This window comes from Ursus americanus, chromosome 24 (genome assembly GCF_024610735.1).
Source record: "Ursus americanus isolate L20-20 chromosome 24, mUrsAme1.1.p, whole genome shotgun sequence".
NCBI lineage: Eukaryota > Metazoa > Chordata > Mammalia > Carnivora > Ursidae > Ursus > Ursus americanus.
The window spans coordinates 43,117,150-43,136,910 of record NC_142150.1 but is presented as its reverse complement, the minus strand read 5'-3'; the positions used below and the strand labels follow the sequence as shown (position 1 = coordinate 43,136,910).

The window sequence follows — 19,761 nt, the reverse complement described above, 5'->3', positions numbered from 1 at the left end:
AGCCCCTGATACCCCTCCGAGACTTGTCTGGACCATCTTAGCCCAGGTTGGGGTCTTGGCACAAACTAACCTGCCATTTCTTCAGCTAAGTGAGGTCTTCTCTGTGGGGGAAAAGCATAAACAGGGAAAACAAAGTGTTACTCGTAGTCTTTAAGATAGCGGTGTGGTCCCAAGACACGAACACACGATACAAGCAGTCAGTACTCAGCAAGGTCTTCACCGCTGCCCGTCTGCTGACGCCGACAAAGGCTGAGTGATCCTTTCAGCCGAAAACCCAGTGAAGAGCCAGCCACCTTCGGCCCCTGGACAGAACAGCAAGACAGCTGGGGTCTGTCTGCCGGCGGAGTCGTCCAGGCCTCCTGCAGCCATTCCGAGGACGTCCTGGGTCCTAAGTGCATGACAGCTGTTCTTCCTGAAGGAGACAGAACCGGAGCTGCGGGCACTGCCGACACAGGCTAACTTCCCAGGTGGAGAATCTGCGTGTTGACAAGGCAGTGCTTCATTTTAAGGGCTCTGGAAGAGATAAGGGTGAAGCGATTGCGTTGTTAGCCCAAGGCGATCACTTGTGTTCCTGCCGGCGGACGGAGTGGCCTGTGGCTCCAGGGACGCCATGGGGGCTCCAGAGCTCCCTGCCGGGATGGGAACTGACCCGCTGTCTTGTCACGGAGGCCGGGGCCAAATTAAAAGGGGAGCTGGTCTGCCCGTGGCAAGCCAGTCGAGAACAAATCTGGTCGGAGCTGGATCCTGTCTGCTTCCGTGTGTTCGACTCTGGGGGCCTTGACGCGGAGCCGCTCAGATGTAAATAGGCTGGTTCCTTCGCTTGCTCAGATCTGCATGGACGCTGACCACGTGTGCACACGTGGCCACCTCCACGCGCCCCCATGCAGGAGCCCCCATGCAGCCGGACTTGGGGTGTGGCTTTGGTCTTTTTTTTGGCCTCCCCCACTAGGATATAAGCTCCCTGAATGCATGCAGGGATTTCTTTTTTTTTTTTTTTAATTCGTTATTACTTACGGAGGTACAATTGACATATCGTAAAGTTTACCTTCTTAAAGTACACAATTCGCTGGGATTTCGGTGTTTACAAGGTGGTCGTACAACCATCACCAGCATTTAATTTTAGGACGTTTTCATTCCCCCCCAAAAGGAACTCCCGCCCCCCACCGCCTGGGGCAACCACAAGTCTGCTTTCTGTCTCTGCGACGGTCTGTGTTGGCCACTGCGGGTGGTTTCCACATTCCGACGACTACAGACAATGCCCCTAGGACACACTCGTGCCCAAGTCTTACGTGAACGTGTTTTCCTTTCTCGGGAGTGTGCACCCCGGAGCGGACTGGGTAGGTCAGACGGCCGTGTTTAATGTCCTGTGGAAAGGCAGAAATTCTGGTCTGTTCTGTTCACCGTTCTCTCACCGGTGCTAGCGGGTTGCCGGCCCGCAGTAGCCGCTCAGTAAACAGAGCTGAATGCGTTGGTGTGGGTGTCCTCGCCGGGGGCAAGAGAATGTCACAGCTGCGCCCGGGTTCTGGTGCTCGGGGAGTGTGAACTGGGGCACACGGCTTCCCCCTAGAGGCTCAGCCTCCTCATTTACACAGTGGGAATAATGGGGCCTTCCGGGCTCGTTGTAAAACTCGGGGGGCAGGGGGACAGTCCCCAGCGGGCACCTGGGACCCAGAAACAGGCTCCGCATGTGCTGGAGTCCTGGCCGAGCTGCTCACCAGCCCGCAAGCCGGGGGGCTCCCCACGTCCCATTCCCTCCCCTCCGAAGTGGAAATACGAACTTGGAGGTTGGGGGGCGGTGCAGAGGGGGTCCGGTGTGAACAAGCGTGCCAGCAGCACAGCTGGGGAGTTGCTCCCGCTAAGGCTTCATTGCGTCTCCGCGAAGAGCAAGGATCTGTCTCCCCTGGAGGTCGTTTCAGAGATGCTCTAGGTAACACTGTTGACTGTCATCTTCTCTGACCTGACGCGTGTGTCTTTTCATTTGCGACAGTACGTCCTGGCCACTGACTGCTTCCAGCTGGGCTACGCGGAGGACGGGCACTGCAAGGGCGACCCCAACCCGAACATTCCGTACCCCACCCGGCTGCAGTGGGACATCCCGGAGGAAGTGAGTCCCAGTGACCTGGGTGGGGGATGCGGGTAAACCGTCACAGCCCCATTGCCCCGCGGACTTCCCGGGCGTGCACCAGCTCGGCTGGATGGAGCTCTCGAACACTGACCTGTGTCCACTCGGGGGTTTTTACTGGGGCCGTGGAGCCACTCGCTACAGCTGGCGAACAGTCAGCGAGATTTCTAGCTCAGATTTGGCTGGACGTCACAGTGAAAAAGTGAAAAAAGTCACTTCCTTCAGAGTAGAAATAGTCTGAGGTCACTAACTCATCATTTCTGTCTCTCAAAGATTTGCATACACGGGCCGCTCAATAAAAGGAAGCCTTTGAGGAAGGAAGTTTAGGGTTGGGAATACCACATTCCTGCGCATCTGATCCAAGCACGTATTCCTGGGCCCCGAGAAGTAGTTCTCGAAGTAGAAAATGCCACGCGTGGGGCCACTGTCTTTGCCAGGCCTTCCGTCCTGTGTCCCCGAGGGCCGGTGTGCGCTCCTCAGAGAGGTGTCACCGCTGCCAGGGCGCGTGGACTTAGCGTCCTTGTACCTGACCAGGTCGGTCAGCATGTATTTTAAGTTTTTCTTTCTAAATTTAACTTTTTTGAGCAGTTTTAGTTTCCCAGCACAATTGAGCAGAAGGTCCAGAGAGGTCTCTCCTACCCGCTTCCCCCCTCCCAGCACACGCACGCGCCCGTCACGAACGTGGGGTTCGGTGTTAGCGTTCTTGGCCTTTGGACGGATGTACGACGGCCTGTACCCACATACAGCCTCAGGCAGAGCGGTCGCACGGCCCAATCTGTGCGCTCCCTGCTCCTGCCCCCACGCCTGGGGTGCCCAGGGATCTCGTCACGGTCTTCACAGTTTGCTTTGTCCAGAATGTCCTCTTCTCTGAATCCTGTCACACGTGGCCTCTCCAGACGGGCTACTTTCACTGGGCACGTGCACTTAGGGTTCCTCCACGTTCTTCCGTGGCTTGGGAGCTCATCTCCGTGGTGTGGTCAAACCACGGCCCGTTTGTTTTTTAAAATTGGTTCCTGGGTTGCCACCATGGATTTCACAAAACTAAATTGTGGACTGTGCGGAGTGCCCTGTGGGGCTGCGCTCAGACCAGGAGGCCGCAGGCTCCCACCAGTGTTCCTCTCCCGGATCGCGGCTCCTGGATCACGCTTCCGGAAAGAACCGGGAAGAACATGGGGTGTGTGTGTGTTCAGGCAACAGCCCAGTGGGCCGCACGAACATCTCGCCTCTCCGAGGTATGTCAGCAGCCAGTAAGGAGCACCTCTTTCTCCATTCTTCTCCAGTGTCAGCAGGTGATAGAGACTTCCCTGAACAGCGCCACCATTCTGGCAAGCGACGTGGATTTCCATTCTTTCCCGTTCCACACCTTCGGTAAAGGGTTGATCAAGAAGTGCCGGACGAGCCCGGATGCCTTCGTCCAGCTTGCTCTCCAGCTGGCGCATTACAAGGTACAAGCCTGGGGTTCTGTCCCGAGCACTTGGGGTCCTGAGCACGTGCCCGGAGCCGTTTACCCTGGGGGTGGGGAAGGCCGGACACCTGTCCCAGGGGGAGCCTCTGGCGCAGGCCTTCTGCCGCAGACGGGATGGGACGCGTGGGGAGCAGAACCCCTCTCGGCGGGGGCGGGTCAAGTCAGGAAAAGAAACAGATGGACGACAGCAAAAGAGGTCACGTTAAAATCAGAGAAATGGGACTAGGTAGGCCAAAATCGTACGTACTTCAGCTGACTCTGCGGTACTTGACAACAAAGATGGTCAAATGGTGAACCTTTCTTTTCCCAAGTAACATACTCACTGAAGTGCAGGCCCGCAGAGCCATTGGACAGAAGCACAGCCATCATAGGAGCTCGTGGTCCGAAGGAGCGAGGGACTGAAAGATACAGGAACTAGATCGGGGAATCGGAGCTTAGAATTAATGAGCTTGAAATTTAAATGGCGCGTAAATATGCAGCGTTTGGGAGATAAAAGGCGGTGCCATCTCAGATACAGAGAAGATTCTCCTGAGAGAACACCAGGTTCCACGGTAATACATTTGCAAATCTCGAGACGATTTTCTGCAGCAACAGAAGTTAGCAAAGCTGACCCGAGACAAGGTAAGAAGCCAGGAGGTCAGTCTCCACGATGAAGGTCAGAAGCTGGAAAGCCAGCTGCTGACGTGAAGCTGCTTAGAAGCGGCTTAGGGTTCCAGAGGCTTCGGAAAGTGAGGGGCTGTCTGGTTGATGCCCAGAACCAGCTTCCCTCTGGGCAAGACGGGGAGCTGCATAGAGCTGCCCAGGTCGTGCGGGGTGCCTGCGGGAGCTCGTTAATCCCCAGAGCAGCCGGGGAGGGCCTTTCTCTTCTCTGCCTGATGCACAAGGAGGTGAGCCCCCTCGCCTGAGACCCACCGCGCCCAGGGCTGTGGCTGAGCTTGGATTCAGGCAGGCTGCTTCTGGAACTGGTGTCTTAATTGGAGAGACGGCGAGAAAGAGCCGTAGACCCAGTTTTGCTCACGAATGTACATGCAGAAAACCTAAATAAAATACCAGCAAATAGAATCCAGCAGTGTAATCACCAGCAACAGCGTGTGGTGCCAACGGCAAGGGGACGGTTTGGGATTCGTAAATCCAGTCACAGGTTAAGTTATGTTATCAGATCAGAGAAGAAAAAGGACAGTCATCTCGAGAGATACTAAAAAGACATTAAAATCTTGGGGTGCGTTCCTGATAAAACCGCTAAGTAACAGGAGCTGTTTCCTTAACATGATAGATAGCATCGTGTATCAGCTGCCAGTGTACGGCTTTAAAGGTGAAAATGTGGTAACCCCAGTAGTTCTTGGGGCCTTTCTGTAAGTGCAGTGGGTGCAGCTGATGGGATCACTGGACGGGGGGACATCCGTACGTCTTCTCGGGAGATGGAGTCAGCAGAAAAGCTTTTATGATGAAGGACAGTGCTCAGGAAGGAGCCCGGTGCAGTATCATCCTTGTCCAGTCCTTGGCCAAGTAGAAAGTACGGTAGCAAGGGGAGTGGGAACCGGAGCCAGGAGCCTGGGATCCAGGCCCACATTTATCAAGCAGGTGGGGCTTTGCGGGAGGAAGGCCGAGACAGTCTCTAAAAGGGAGACAAGGCTGTGGTTTGGGATGAAAAGTCTTGACCCCACAGAGGCGAATGTGCCCAGTTCACACGTCCCGTGTGGACACAGTCCACGGGTCTGGGGATGTTTTTGGGAAGGGAGCTCGAGCGACTGGTCCTCATGTTCATTTGGAAGAGATGACGTTTGAGAATAACCGGTGACGTTCTGAAAAACAAAAGTCACGAGGAGCACACTTGTTCTTCCGATTTCTACGTTTTGGGCTTTGGAGGGGATGAGTCCATGAGTGATGCGGGTTGGGTCCTTTTGGGAAGCAAATAAGCAGCCCTGTAGGAAAACAGAGTCAGAGCAGGTGCCGGTGGTCCGCGAGAGCAGAAAACTACACATTGTCAGGGAATGTCGTGGAAAACTTAATCTTGTTAGGAATCTGGTAAATGCAACGTAAGGAAGACTGAATTTTTGCCTCTGTGATTTGCAAAGGTCTTCTTCCAATTCGTGTTTGCCCAGGGGAGCTTAGAGAGGGAAGTGCGTGCGCGGCGTCTGGGCTCACACCGTTTCCTGGGCAAGTTCTTCCTTGAGAACCGTATCCTTTAAGGACAGAAAGCTCATCACAAAGATGAGGTGAAACTACCCCTTGGTAAAAATTTGAATCAGTCGAAGAGGTGATCAGTGTGAAACGTGCTAAATTGTGGTACAACCGATGATTGTGTGGCCGCTAAACGTGTTTATGGCGTGTTCTGTGAAAACGCTCGGCCATCAGACACCAGGTGAACGTTTGGCTTCTTTACTACGGTGATCTTCGGATTCTGGCCCACGGGCCACACCCCACCCGTCACCTGTTTTCACATGGTCCTCGAGCTAAGAATGGTGTTGTGTTGTTAGTAATTGACAACAAAACAAAACAAAAGGAAGAACGATATTCCGTGATGTCGGACTATCACATGTCATTTCGGCGCTCACAGAGGACGTTGTGTTCGCATTCGGTCGGGCTCAGTCTGGAGGGACTGTCCCTGGGTGTTTTGAGTGGACTGAGCAGGTGCCATAGAGACCACGTATCAGGCCCACAAAACTGTGATATTGGCTGCCTGCCTGTTACGTTCTAGAACACGGGTCCTAGCTCTTGCTTTTTGCTGTGCAAACTCTAGAAGGGACGGATGGAGAATACAGCAAGGGGTGTGAAGGGTGATCTTTGTTTTCTTAGATGGTTCTGTGTTCACATTGTGTGGGCAAGCGTGCATTACAATTGCTTTTTAAGAAACCAAGTTACTTTTTCAGCATTAGAGATCACTTGTTTTCCGTACTTATAGCTGTTCTTTTCCCTCTGGCTGGAAATAATCAGGATTTTATTCTCCACTCCGCTACCCCCCCCATGTCAGTTCTTCACGGAGCATTCAACCTATTAAGGAGGGTCCGTGTATTAAGATGGCCTGTTAAAAAGGCGAGGCTGATCTTCCCATGCAGAAGTCCTTCCGTGCAGGCTCGGTTGAGCACCTGCTGTGTTAGGGACACGGCTCTTTGCGGAGCTGTGAGTCCGACCCTTCTCTGCTCAGCCTAGAGCTGCAGGACCTCCCCTTGGCTCTGCATAAGTCCAGATGTCCTGCATGTCCTGGGGGTCCGTTCCAGGCTTCTGACTATTCTCTGTGCCCTCGACCCTGTAGGCAGTTTGGGAAAGCCTTGGGGATCCCATCTCAGAATAACATTTATAAAGCATTAGAGGAAATACGCAGGGTTACAAAGGTAATCAGTTAATACAAATGCACGTCAAAATATTGAATGTAAATTTGTGGCGCAGCGAGTGTAATTATGCACTAAATTTGGGGTGGCAGAGCTAGTAACTGCTGTAATTTTGAAGTCGTGATGAGCGTAGATGGTATTTTGGGACATCTACAACAACCATAATTTGTTGTGCAAATAGCTGTGATTTTCTCTTCAAAGTCACTACACTGTTCATAATTACTGTGGTTCGTTGACTGTGCTTCTCAATGCTGTATTTCAGTTTGAGGTTAGTAGACATTAAAATGTATCTATTTTTCCCTTCCAAGTTAACACGTTCTGAAGGTTAGTCACCATCGCTCTGATCCCCGTCTGCCCTTCCAACCTTCTCTCATAACACGTTTGGTCTCATTCACTCAGCTTTTGCCACACTGGCCTTTTTGCTGTCCTCCAATATGTCAGGCTCATTCCTATCTCAGGGCCTTTGCACTTGCTCTCCACCGGTGGTTGCTGATTCCCAGATTGAGGTGTGGTTGCTTCGGTCTTTGCTCAAGTACCCCCATCTCCTATTTAAAATAGCCCCCACCCACTTGCTCTTTGTCACCCTGCCTTGTTTCTGTTTGGTGCACCTGTCGCTGTGTAGTAGCCTATGTCCCCGTTTCTCCTGTTAGAACATTTGCCCCTTGAGGGCAGGGACATGATCTGTCCCCAGTGCCAGGCACATGCCAGCCACAGAGGAATAGGCATCCGTAAATAAGTCATGACCGATTGAATGAAGACACTTAGCGGGGGTCGCAATTTTGGCTTATAGCTGTTTGCTTCCACTTTTGGGTCACGTTTATTTTTCACTTAGAAACTAGAGGTGAGGGGCGCCTGGGTGGCACAGCGGTTAAGCGTCTGCCTTCGGCTCAGGGCGTGATCCTCGCGTTCTGGGATCGAGCCCCACATCAGGCTCCTCCGCTATGAGCCTGCTTCTTCCTCTCCCACTCCCCCTGCCTGTGTTCCCTCTCTCGCTGGCTGTTTCTATCTCTGTCGAATAAATAAATAAAATCTTTAAAAAAAAAAAAAAAAGAAACTAGAGGTGAAAAATTCCTCCGCGTGCCAGCGGCCTGAACCCTGAGCCCGGGGGCAGCAGTCCCAGCGTGTGACAGGTTTGTGTGCTCACACTGGGCGTGTCCGTATTTTCATCGATCATGTCTTTCGATCCAGCTCGTTAGAAACTGGAGGTGTTCTTCCGACGGCGGCTGGCTGCGGCAGGTGAAGTGGGGCTGCAGGTGTAACCCGGCTTGGCTCTCGGAGGGTCTGAGCACGCTAACCCCAGTGCCTTTGCCAAGAAGTTTTTAGACGATCGTTTACAAGTTGTGGTATCCTGCATGGCCGTGCTGACCACTGACACAATTAAAGTTTGGTCTTGGAGAGTGGACTTAGCATAAATCAGTGCATTATATGTCCCAAGCTAACGTTAATTGATGACTAAAATGCCAGATTTCTACTTTTTTCTTATAGCTCCTTCTCTTCCCGCCCTCCTCCCTCCCTCCTGCTTTGTCATGCGCCCCACGGTAGCTGGTAGGAAGTTCTCTGAAAGACATGTTTGACCAACAACCTGGACCCCCTGCTTACCTGTTCTATTCTTATTCTTACTCTGCATAAATAGAATGAGGAGTTAGAGCCCCTCTTGGACCCCACCCAAGGGCAAAGTAATGACTGGTGTATGGAGAAGTGTGGTGAGTTGGTGGCTCCTTGTGCCGGGCGTCGGGGGCAGCGGGGAAGGCTCCCGTGGGGGTCCCGCAGGTGGATGGCAGTCAGCGGTGGCGCGTCACAGACCTCCTGGCCTGTGTTCCTCACCCCGTGGCCTGCTCGCCTCGTCACTTCACAGGCAGGACTGGGGGAGGGACAGAGCTCCGAAGGCCACTCACAGGCACGGCCCGCTTGCCGGGGACGTCAGCCTTGACTCTGGCACTGGGTTTTGCTTCGCGGTATTGGCTGGTGGCAGGGTGTCCTCGGTCTCCTTGGGGTCAGCAGGGCCCCGACGCCGAGAGGCATTGTCTGGTCAGGAATAATTGGGGTCCACAAACTGCCGTGGGCCACTTTCCCGTCCATACTGGGAACCTGGGCGCCTTGGAGCTGGCCCAGCGGCTGGGGAGTTTGCAGGTGATTTCCTCCCACAGCGCATGTGCTCCTCGGGCCCTGCCCTCCTGCACCACCTGCTGCTGCTCCCTGGAGCCCCTGCTGAGCTGTTCTCCTGTCCCCCATAGGGTCCCAGCGTCAGGCGCTGCCTCTAATGTCCTTCTGTCCCCTTCTAGTCCCTGGACCCCACAGGGCCTCTGCCTGTCTTGCCTTCCCTTTTCCCTCCACTAGGCATGGACTGCTCGGCCCTGCACCCAAAAGACTGGCATGGCTGAAGGCAAATCCCAAGGGGCTGGCTCCTCCACTTCAAATTACTGAGCGCAGACTCTGGCAGGCCCCCGGGCAGTCCCCCTCTATGCCCCTCTCTGCCTCTTCCCCACGCCTTCTCTCTGACTCCCGGCCCCTCCCTGTTTCCCCACCCTCAGCAGGCCAAGCCTTCTTCTTGGTTCACGGAGAAAACGAGAGCGTTCCAAAGAGACCTCCTGACAGCCCACAGCCGCCCCCTCGGCTTCATTTCCCCTCCTGTCCAGTGGGGCAGCTGGCCGCCTACCCTCCTGCTGGGGGACATTGCTCCTGACCTGTCCCTTCCCTCCTGGGTCATCCTCATTGTCATCCAAACACGATGGAATATTTCCTGCCAACACCTTGTGTCTCTAACAATTTCCAGCTTTGCATGCCCATCTCCTTGTCATGTATTCCTTCCGTAAGCGTGTCTGCACTCGGGTAGGTGTGTGAAGCTCGGGAAATCGTGCCATGGCATCAGCTGCATCTGGAAATAGAACCTGGGCTACCCAGACACTGACCCCCCATCCCCAGGCCTTTCCAAAGCTAATGACGTCTCCATCTGCCTGCTGCACAAGCCCGTGTGAAGACTGACGATGACTAAAAACTAAAGCTGACCATAACCCATCCCTTCTTGTGCATTAGAGCCCATCAGCCGGCCCTGCCTTGTATTAAAATACTTTTCCTCTCCTAGGACATGGGCAAATTTTGCCTCACGTACGAGGCCTCCATGACCCGACTCTTCCGAGAGGGGAGGACGGAGACCGTGCGTTCCTGTAGCACTGAGTCCTGCAACTTTGTGCTCGCCATGGTGGACCCCACCCAGACGGTAAGTGGCGCGAGGCTGAGGGGATCCCGTGCACACCTTGTCCTGGGGCGCCGTATCCGGCTTCTCTCCCTGCCTCCTTTCAAAGGAGCTAACCGTGGTCGGGACGCCCCCAGAGAGATGTCAGTTCTGTGACATCTGCAAACCAGCTTGGGCTCCCAGGAGTCTCAACTACGGTCTCACACAGCACGGGTGGCACGGGAGCTGGAGCAGGGGCCGGTCCCAGGAGTCAGTGTGTGGGCAAGGAGCCTAGAGCCGTGCCACGGAACCTTCTACTCGGGGTTGATGGAGCCCACCTCCCACCCCCAAGCTCCTCGCACAGGCTTGGGGCTCAGGTTTTCCCTACCCCGTCTTTGAGGATCCTGGCAGTAGCCTGGGAAGTATTATGTTAGTTTGTTTTCATAGCTAAGGAACAGAGACAACTCTGAATTCTGTCAGCTGCCGGGCCACACAGCTAGGACGTGGCTTAGGCCAGATCCGTGCCCAGCCCGCGTGGCCCAGAGCACAGTGTTGGCTGGGGAGACATGGGCAGGGTGCTCTGCTCTGCTCTGGGGAAACTTTGTTCCCAAGAACACAGGCTTCTGGTTCTTTGGAGGAAATCAGTAGGTATGAGTGAGGGGTTGCTGGGCGGGCTGCACCCAGCCCCGAAAGCGCTTCTCCCGCCGTGTACCAGCCCCGCCCCCGAGCCGCCCCCTCGGCAGCATGAATCTGGGGAGGGGGCAGCTGGTGGGGCTTCCGCTCGGGCACGTCTCTCCTGGAGACCCCCAGTCGCCTGCTTTGCTGGTGCCGTCGGGCCACTGGAGAGAAGGGCGCCTCGCGGCATCTCGGAGCCTACGTGGTCCGTCCCGCACAACGTGACTCCCACCCTTCACTGCTCAGTTCGAGCAGAGGCTCAGGCTGTTCAAGGTGGCGTCCGAGAAGCATCAGCATTTGTACCGCCTCGCGATGACTGGCTCCGGGATCGACCGCCACCTCTTCTGCCTTTACGTGGTGTCCAAATACCTGGCCGTGGATTCCCCTTTCCTGAAGGAAGTAAGTCCCGTCTGCCGGCGGCAGCTCCCCCGGGTTTGTGGCTAAGCCGATAGCAAGTCGGGGCAGCCTCGCGGGTGAGAAGTGGCCTCACAGGACGGGTCTTCGGGCTCAGCTGTCGTCACAGTGTCAAATCCGAGCTGTGCGTTTAGCGCTGTGTCCCTCGGCCCCCCGGGAACGCTGTGTGTCACACGTGCCCTCCTGACCTCCTCAGGCTTGGATCGTAAGATATACTCAAGTGGTTAGGAAGTGATGAGCTCTTGAGTATTATCGGTCTCGTTTTTAATACAGTTTATTTACTTCTAAGGTGTAGAATTTAACTCTTAATAATGCCGTGTTGACTAAGCAGCTTGAAAAATTCCTGAAAATAGGGGTGCCTGGGTGGCGTAGTCGTTAAGCGTCTGCCTTTGGCTCAGGGCGTGATCCCGGTGTTCTGGGATCGAGCCCCACATCGGGCTCCTCTGCTATGAGCCTGCTTCTTCGTCTCCCACTCCCCCTGCTTGTGTTCCCTCCCTCACTGGCTGTCTCTCTCTGTCAAATAAATAAATAAAATCTTTAAAAGAAAAGAAAAGAAAAAAGAAAAATTCCTGAAAATCAGCCTCAGCACAGCACGGCCCCCTTTCCAAATCTTCGTTTGTGTACCCGCCCCCTTTCCTGCTGTGTTGGCCCCTCCAGCCCAGCTGACCTCCTCTGCCCCGTCCCCTCTCTGTGCACACAATGGCCCGAGCCAGCGAGGCCTTCAGGGACGCCGCCCGGACGCCCAGCGAGCCTTTCCCTGGCTGCTGCCCGGGCCGCGCAGGGACACAAGAGGGCAGCACTGGGGAAGGTGTCACTACAGAATCTCCTTGTTCTGCTCCACAGGTGTTATCCGAGCCGTGGAGACTGTCCACCAGCCAGACCCCTCAGCAGCAGGTGGAGCTGTTCGACTTGGAGAGGAACCCGGAGTACGTGTCCAGCGGAGGGGGCTTCGGGCCGGTGAGTGGCTGCGCGTAGATGTCCTCGGGGCTGCGCGTCGGGGGACTGGACGTGCCCGTCCGCCTCCGCTTTAGGTCGTCCTGGACTCTGCGCGCCCCTTGTTACCTCGTTGGGTTCCCCCCACCCCCCAAGGAATTCTGCAGATGATTAATTCAGGTGTTCACACGGTCTTGTATCTGGAATGTGAGGGAGTCCTGTTTCCTCATCATCTCGTCGCCCGACGCTAAACTTAGTCTCACCTGCTTCTGTAGGTCGCTGACGATGGTTATGGTGTGTCGTATATCCTCGTGGGAGAGAACCTCATCAATTTCCATATATCTTCCAAGTTCTCCAGCCCGGAGACCGTAAGTCAAAATGAAGTCCCCTTTCCTAAAGACCGAGTATTTTTACTGTTTTCTTTTTAATCTGACAGACATGCGCTTCCTTAATTTGACAGAAAATAGCAGTTCAACTATGTGTTTTTTTACTGGGTTTGGGCTTTTTCAGATAAATGAATTTTTAAATTATTTCACCTAATTTTATTTTATTATTTTTTTTTCGAGATTTTATTTACTTATTTGAGAGAGAACGCATGCACGTGCATGAGTGGGGGGCAGGGGAGGGACAGAGGGAGAGGGAGAAGCAGACTCCCCACCGAGCAGGGAGCCTGACACGGGACTCGATCCCAGGACCCTGAGATCATGACCTGAGCCAAAGGCAGACGCTTCATGGACTGAGCCGCCCAGGCGCCCCTCTTTAACCTAATTTTAAAGAAATGATCCTATTTGGTTGCAAGTATGTCTTTGCCCATAGCGACGGTTTTGAATCTTAACGTGGGAGTGCTCGTGTAACTCTCACAGTCTGATATCAGAGGGAGGACTGAGGTCAGCGCACACATGCTAAAAGGACACATACAAGATGACTCGGGGTCTACGGGGTTCTGTGGGAGTGGAACACCTGACCGCCTTCCAAGCGTGGCCCCCGAATCCGTGTTTCTGTTCTGCCTTTCCACATCGTGTATTGCCTGCAAGCATGGTCGAGGTCACCGGTAGCGGAGGACTGGGGCTCACTCACTCACTGTGCTTCATGTAACCCGTTGGCGTTCGGGGAGCCTTACATCAAGACCACACCCGCACGAGCTTAGAAGCGGTTCTCTCTCGGAACCCCCAGCGCGTCTCCAGAACGGGCAGCTTAGTGATGAAGCCCTTCAGGCAAAGCTCAGGGAACAGACCTGTTCTTTGCATCAGGTTCTGAGTGTAAGGGCGTGAAGCGTGCGATTCCCCCGTTGTAATGTGCGTTTTTCTTTCCTGATTTCCCACGAAAGGACTCGCACCGCTTTGGGAAGCACCTGAGACAGGCAATGACCGACATCATCCGTTTGTTCGGCTTCAGCGCCAATTCCAAAAAATAATCCACGAGGGCCGCCGCCGCGGAGGAGAACGAGCTCTTCTGATAAAACCAAATGAAAAGTAGCTGCCGGTCCCGATTGTAGTTCAGGATGCAAGATTGCTCTACTAAACTCAGACGTTTTCCTTCTGTCAAGGGTTCGGTCTTTTTCTTTTTATAGGACAGCAGGTCCCCACCGCGCGCAGTACAGCTCCACTACTTCCTGGCAGGTCCTGACTTTGGGAACGTTTTGATAAAGTGCCCCCTCCCCCCGAAGGTTTTTGCATCCGCCTGTGTGGCTGCGGGACGAGCATGGTTGAGCTGACGCAGGGACTAGTGGGGTTGTGACGTCACGCGTTGGAAATGCACGTGGCACGTTTCCTCGGGGGTGACCGAATACCTGGTCCTTACGGGCATTTACTTTTACCAGAGCTTGTTTTTGTTCAGAGAGGAAAGCGTTCGAGTTTTGGAGACGTTAACCATTCGTAGCTGATGCGTGTATTACGCACTAACGGAAACACTGTGCTTCTGGAAACCGTTTTTGTCACTGTGGGTAACTCTGTCATCGTCCGATTTTGGTAGTATTTGCCTGTCCTTGTCGGAAGCGAGTAGTACGCCACGTGTTTAGTTTTACTGACCATGCAAGTCCTCAAAACCCAGTGCCTTAAAGTGGAGGGCCCCAGGCGAAAGGGAGACGTGGGGAAGATTTCCTGTGTCAGGTCTTCAGGTGGAATTGTGAGTGTCTTACTCCCTTCTCACTTTACCGAACGAGTATCCCCAAATAAGTGTTTCCTATTGTTTCCCTGCCCCTAGAAAGACCAGTTCCCTCCTGAGGGCAGCTGGGCTGGATCCCCCTTCATCAGACTGCTTTCTTTGCATCATTAAGCAACAAAAGAACGTGTGTGTTTGTGTGTGTGTGTGAGAGAGAGAGAGTGTGAGTGTGAAAAATGGGGAGCAAGGGATGTCGTGGTCAAGTGCGATGTGTCGGGAGCAGTCACTGAAGAAGAAAGCATAAGCCATGCCTCAGGGTCACGCTTACCCAGGCAGACAGCAAGGAGGGCGTGACATTTACCACTGACAAAGGAACGAAGCTTGAGAAACCGGAAGAATAACCTCAAAATGGTCAGGAGAGTGCAGCGCCAATAGGCCCCGGGAGTGCTTTCCAATCCCACCTGGCGAGAGAGAACCATTCTCCTTTCCAGAGGAGAGGGAGGGAATGGAAACCGTAGGCCACGTCATCTCGGTGACGGACGAAAATGTCGCAGGCGACAGGTGCTAGGTTTAACACAGCCTGCCCTTCAGGGGGGCGTGCCTTTATTTGAAGCGTCTGATAGACCAAAAAGCAATTATGCACTGAATCGTCTTCAGTATTTAATGTAAAAATAAGCGATCATGAAATGAGAAAGACCCACTGCCTCCGGGCTGTAGCGACCAGCTTAGCTGTCCACTTTAGAGCCGTGTATTTATTTTTCTGACCACTTTGTTCTGGCGGGGCTTGCCTCTGTAAGAGTTGTGCACTCCAGGGATACGATGACCAGGCGGACTGTCGGAGGGGGTGGGCGCTTTGCTGCAGCGCACATGCGTATTTCATTTATGTATATGTGATCATGTGAAAATCCCACCTAAACGGGCCAAAGATTTTTTTCTCTAAAAGCAAGAAGAAATGAAAACAGACAAAAAAAAGCTAAAATGAAAACGAACAATTACAGTAATAACCCCCACCCCCCATTCATCTGTGGTTCATAGTCTAGGAGGTGTGGGGGGAAATCGCCCACTCTGCCCCGGGCAGGCGCGGCTTCCAGTCACAGCTGGTGTCAGTCATGATCAGAGCCGCCCCAATCCCGCACTATTGACCACTGACCTTAGTGTTCACGTGTGAATTCCAATGTCGACGTGTAGCACTCAGACACATTTGGGCTTGTCTCTCAGGTTTAAATATCTCAAATGTAATTAATTGTTAACCAGTGCAGTTATCAATGCAATTTTATATTTCCTAAAAGAAGGAAGAGTGGGTTTTTTATTGTACATGTTGAAAGGAGGAGGGAAGAGTATTATGTATTTAATTTAATTTGGAATAAGCCATAGTCTTAAAGGAGCTGTGGTTTGAATTTGTTACCTTGAACTGTCCGCTGCATGTAAATACAGGATGCTGTCTTGGATGTAAATCTGGGAACTGTAGTACGAATGTTATCATTAATAAAACATTAATCCCAGTCTTTGTCCCTGGCTCTTTTGTTATATGAATAAGGAGGTTATAAATCAGGGATGAAGCCCAGGCGCTGGAGACAAAGGAGAGAGAGACCACAGGAGGCTTGCATAGATGGCCTGGCTTGGGCAGAGTGGACATCACAAGATTCCCTGACCTGGCTGAGAAGGGCAGCTGCTGACTTGGGCTGTGGGTTTCCACTCTACGTGTATGCATTCTCTCCCTGCTCCCGTGCCCAGAACAGGGTCTGACACATAGTAGGTACTCAACAAGTACATGTTGAGTGAATGCATGAATTATTTTCTCAATAGTCTTTATTGAGCACCCACTGTGTGCTAAGCTCTGCTCCGTACAGTGGGGACTGTGCCAGGTTCTGGCTGTGGTAGAGATCAAATCCAGTGGGAGGAGGACAGAACCAAGCACCCATTCGAAGGATCTTCAGTGTCCCGAGGCAGATGTGTGGGCAGAGGTAGCTGGCTGAGAAAGGCGGCGATGTGCGGGGAGGCCTGAGTCACAAGGCGCTGGCTTCGGCTGATCCAGCAGGGCTGGAAGAACATCTCGGAGTATGGCAGAGGCCCTGGGCCTTTGAGGCTGGCCAGCTGATGACTCAGCTGGGTGGCTGTGCCCGTCGAATGCATGGGAGCTGCTCTAGAAGCATGTGAACGGTACGGTCTTGCGGGCTGATGTGCTTGCTCAAGCTACTCAGGCTCATGAGATTTTCTTTTATGAGGGCTCTTCAGTGTATATCAGCTGCCTTCTCCATCCCTACAGTTTGGGAGCCCAAAGTGCATTCTCAGCCCTGCCCTGAACTCAACTGACTTCAACCGTGATGTGATCGCATTTCAGCCATAGACTCAGAGTAAGGCCATCTATGCAGGCATCTGTTTGTGAGGCCCTGGAAAGGGCTGAAAGGATACACAGCTGACTTCAGTGTCCCTTTTGGCAGGCAGCATGACTGGGGACTAGGGAACCTCGGAGGAACCAACGTGCACTTCCTGTCCTCCCTGCTGGCCCCGCCCCAGAGTCCTGCTGTGGTGCCCCTGGGCGCCTGGGCCAGGGAAGGAGCCGCCCACCCCGGTGTCCGGGTGATTCCAGTAAGATCCATGTGGGAAGTTCCTTCAGGGAACTTCAGCTCTCTGTAATGTATAAATATTTCAGTATAGAGTTTATTATCCAACGAAAGAAAAAAAATCTATCCTAATTTTGATCTGAAGAAGTCAGACTGGTCTAGGGGCCTTAGTTTCCCCCACGTGAGCCTGGAGCTGAGGAGCCTGGGAGCGTCCTCCCTGGCCCTACTCCCCGCAGCAGTCCGCCCCCGCCCGGGCCACCTGGCTCTCCGCGAGCCCCGCCCCGCCCCTCCCCCAGTCAGGCCCCGCCCACCGCCGCCCCGCCCGCGTGAGCCCCGCCCCTAACCGCCAACGGCCGCGGGCACGTGAGGGGCCGGCTCACCGCGCCCAGCCCGGCATCCTCACTCGGCGCCCCGGCAGCCGCGGCGGCCCCAGGTGTGTCCCCCGGAGGAGGCCTGACCCCGTGCCCCTCCGGCCGCCGTCGGGTCTGCCCGCGGTCCCCCGGCCCGGCCTAGGGGTCTGCAGGTGGGGAGGGGGACAGTGGGTCCCCCGGTCGGCCCCTCGGGGGCGGCGGGACCCCCTCCCCGGTCAGGCCCTCGGGCGTGGAGGGAGCCCCCACCCCGGTCAAGCCCTGGGGCGCGGAGGGAGCCCCCACCCCGGTCAGGCCCTCGGGCGCGGAGGGACCCCCTCCCGGGTCAGGCCCTCGGGCGCGGAGGGACCCCCTGGGGAGCCCGGGCTGGACGGGGCGGTGTCCGCCTCACCTGGCCGCGTCCTTGCAGGTGCTCGGCTCCCGGCCGGAATCTGCGTGGCGAGGGGTGCGTGGCGATGCCCGGCCCGAGGTCCCCTCAGTGGACATGGAAGAGGCCCCTCTGCTTGGCGGGATGTCCAGTCCGGAGGAGGAAATCGTGACAGACCTTTTCAGCGCAGAGAGTCCGTTTGCTTCTGAAAACCTTACCCTGAAACCCCCGGTGGTGGTGAAGCACGAGGAGGATGAGTTCCACGTGTTTAAAGACGCGTATCTGAGCTCCGCGGACCCCAAGGAGCCCCTCTTGCACGCGTTCAACCCCCCGCTTCACGTGGACTGTGAGAGTCAAGTCAAAGTGGAGCTCGTGGTGGACGACAACGACGAGGAGGAGATGCTCCCGGAGTACCCGAGTCTCCCCGAGCTCAGCCCCCTGGAGGACGCCACGCTGCCTGTGGCCCCGCAGCCGCAGGCCTACAACGTGCACTTCCTGTCCTCCCTGCTGGCGCCGCACCGGAGTCCTGCTGTCGTGCCCCTGGGCGCCTGGGCCAGGGAAGGAGCCGCCCACCCCGGTGTCCGGATGATTCCAGTAAGATCCATGTGGGAAACTGGCTCGGGACTCTGTCGCCTCGTCCCAGATAGAGAAGTGAGACCACTGGCTCGGGCCAAGGTTTCCCTCCCAAGCCTTTTCCCTGCATCGGTAGCAGCCCGGGTTGGATTCACTCGTTCCAACTGAGCACCTCCCTTTGGAAGCCTTGCGCCTACCCAGCCAGGCCATTCTCCCTGCAGGATTAGGTCCTGCGGGGCAGGTTCAAAGTGGCCTAAGGCTGCAGAGAGCATACAGCAGGAGAGGGAAACAGCTAGGCAGTGTGCGGCCCTCGGCCCTGTGGCTATCACTCACTGGCTTTAGGAAAGAAGCCCCATTTATGTTAGAGGCACTATGTCTGGGGAAAAAATGGAATGTGAGAGCTTCTCTCTGCTAATGAGGGATTGTTCCTTAAGCATATGTAATATAAATCACAGTCTACATAAATTCCTGCTAATTCTCCACTAAGTACCCTCTTTTGCTATCACCACTGGTGATTTTCTGCCTTGTTTTTGCTGAAACTAAACAAATCAGTTTTTTAAAGGAAACGAAGAATCCCAAGGAAATGGGTACTGGCCCCCTAAGAGGATCTAGTTTGAAAAACTAGATTACTCAGCCATTAAATCACTGTTGTAAGTTACAAGTCAAGCCTCCGTGGAGCACTTTGGAGTTGGTGTTGGGATGACTGTCGCCTGACTTCATGTATCCTGAGCCATAGCTTCAGCAGCTTGGGTTTCTGCCTTTCTGGTTTTCCTTCAGTGAAATCCCTGCTCCTTAGTGTAAAGAAAAGATAGGGAGGAGAGGCTGGGCCTCCACCACCCTCTTGGCTTACACAGAGGACCCTAGAGCTCACCCAGTCCTACCAGCCTTCACCCACGGTAGAGGTCTTCCTTGAATCTTCCTCAGATGGTTTGAAATGTCAGCCACTCCATTTTGCTTCCAGGCCAAACTTGGGTTCCTGGCACCTTTGGCCTGTTGGGCCTCTAGTACGGCTGCCTTCCTGTACAAAGTGGATTCAGTGAGAATTCACCAGAACAGGAACAGAACTAGCTCATGTGAAAATCATAAGATTTATGCCTTTTCATATAATCCAATTTTAACAAAATGTGGGTTTGACAAAATAAAGGAGAGGCTATTTGGATGGTATTTCTTTGCTTTAAAATTTTTTTTTCCCAATTGCCTAGTTAACTAGTAAAATGAAAAAGATACAGCATGAACATATTTATCGTTTAAATAGAATGGGATTATTTTTTAGTAAATATTGAGGATGAATTGCTAATTTCCTTTTTCTAGAAATTCATTCCCACACTGAACTTTGTTTATATCTCTTCTGTAAAAATGGGACTTTACTGAAGTAGTTCAGCTCATAGTTGCCTGCGGCTAAGGAGCTGATGTATTTACTGGATAAGTACTTGGTAATGACCGGGTGGTAAATTTTTTTTAAAAGATTTTATTTATTTATGTGACAGAGATAGAGACAGCCAGCGAGAGAGGTAACACAAGCAGGGGGAGCAGGAGAGGAAAAAGCAGGCTCCCAGCGGAGGAGCCTGATGTGGGGCTCGATCCCAGGACCCCAGGATCACGCCCTGAGCCGAAGGCAGACGCTTAACGACTGAGCCACCCAGGCGCCCCTACAGGGTGGTAAATTAAATCTAAACTCT

The 19,761-nt window shown here is 53.9% G+C and overlaps 2 protein-coding genes across 6 annotated transcripts in view; both read left to right on the top strand.

Annotated features, from left to right (window-relative positions):
• The window catches only part of CPT1A (carnitine palmitoyltransferase 1A), a 50,896-nt gene extending 35,184 nt beyond the window's left edge, over positions 1–15,712 (top strand). For 2 of the 4 annotated variants that reach the window (XM_087855095.1, XM_087855092.1), the window contains 8 exons: positions 1,988–2,104; positions 3,403–3,567; positions 8,105–8,152; positions 9,999–10,133; positions 11,010–11,162; positions 12,021–12,134; positions 12,386–12,478; positions 13,438–15,712. In XM_087855095.1, the coding sequence (XP_087711221.1) occupies positions 1,988–2,104; positions 3,403–3,567; positions 8,105–8,152; positions 9,999–10,133; positions 11,010–11,162; positions 12,021–12,134; positions 12,386–12,478; positions 13,438–13,524 (912 nt within the window). In that variant the 3' untranslated portion in view covers positions 13,525–15,712. Of the gene's footprint in view, positions 1–1,987; positions 2,105–3,402; positions 3,568–8,104; positions 8,153–8,549; positions 8,620–9,998; positions 10,134–11,009; positions 11,163–12,020; positions 12,135–12,385; positions 12,479–13,437 lie in introns of those variants that run through there. The other 2 variants (XM_087855093.1, XM_087855094.1) reach the window with 2 other exon arrangements.
• A 1,406-nt stretch (positions 15,713–17,118) lies between these two features.
• The window catches only part of TESMIN (testis expressed metallothionein like protein), a 41,057-nt gene continuing 38,414 nt past the window's right edge, over positions 17,119–19,761 (top strand). The window contains exons 1-2 of one of the 2 annotated variants that reach the window (XM_045775889.2): positions 17,119–17,207; positions 17,552–18,103. In XM_045775889.2, the coding sequence (XP_045631845.1) occupies positions 17,627–18,103 (477 nt within the window). In that variant the 5' untranslated portion in view covers positions 17,119–17,207; positions 17,552–17,626. Of the gene's footprint in view, positions 18,104–19,761 lie in introns of both variants that reach the window. The other variant, XM_045775890.2, reaches the window with a different exon arrangement.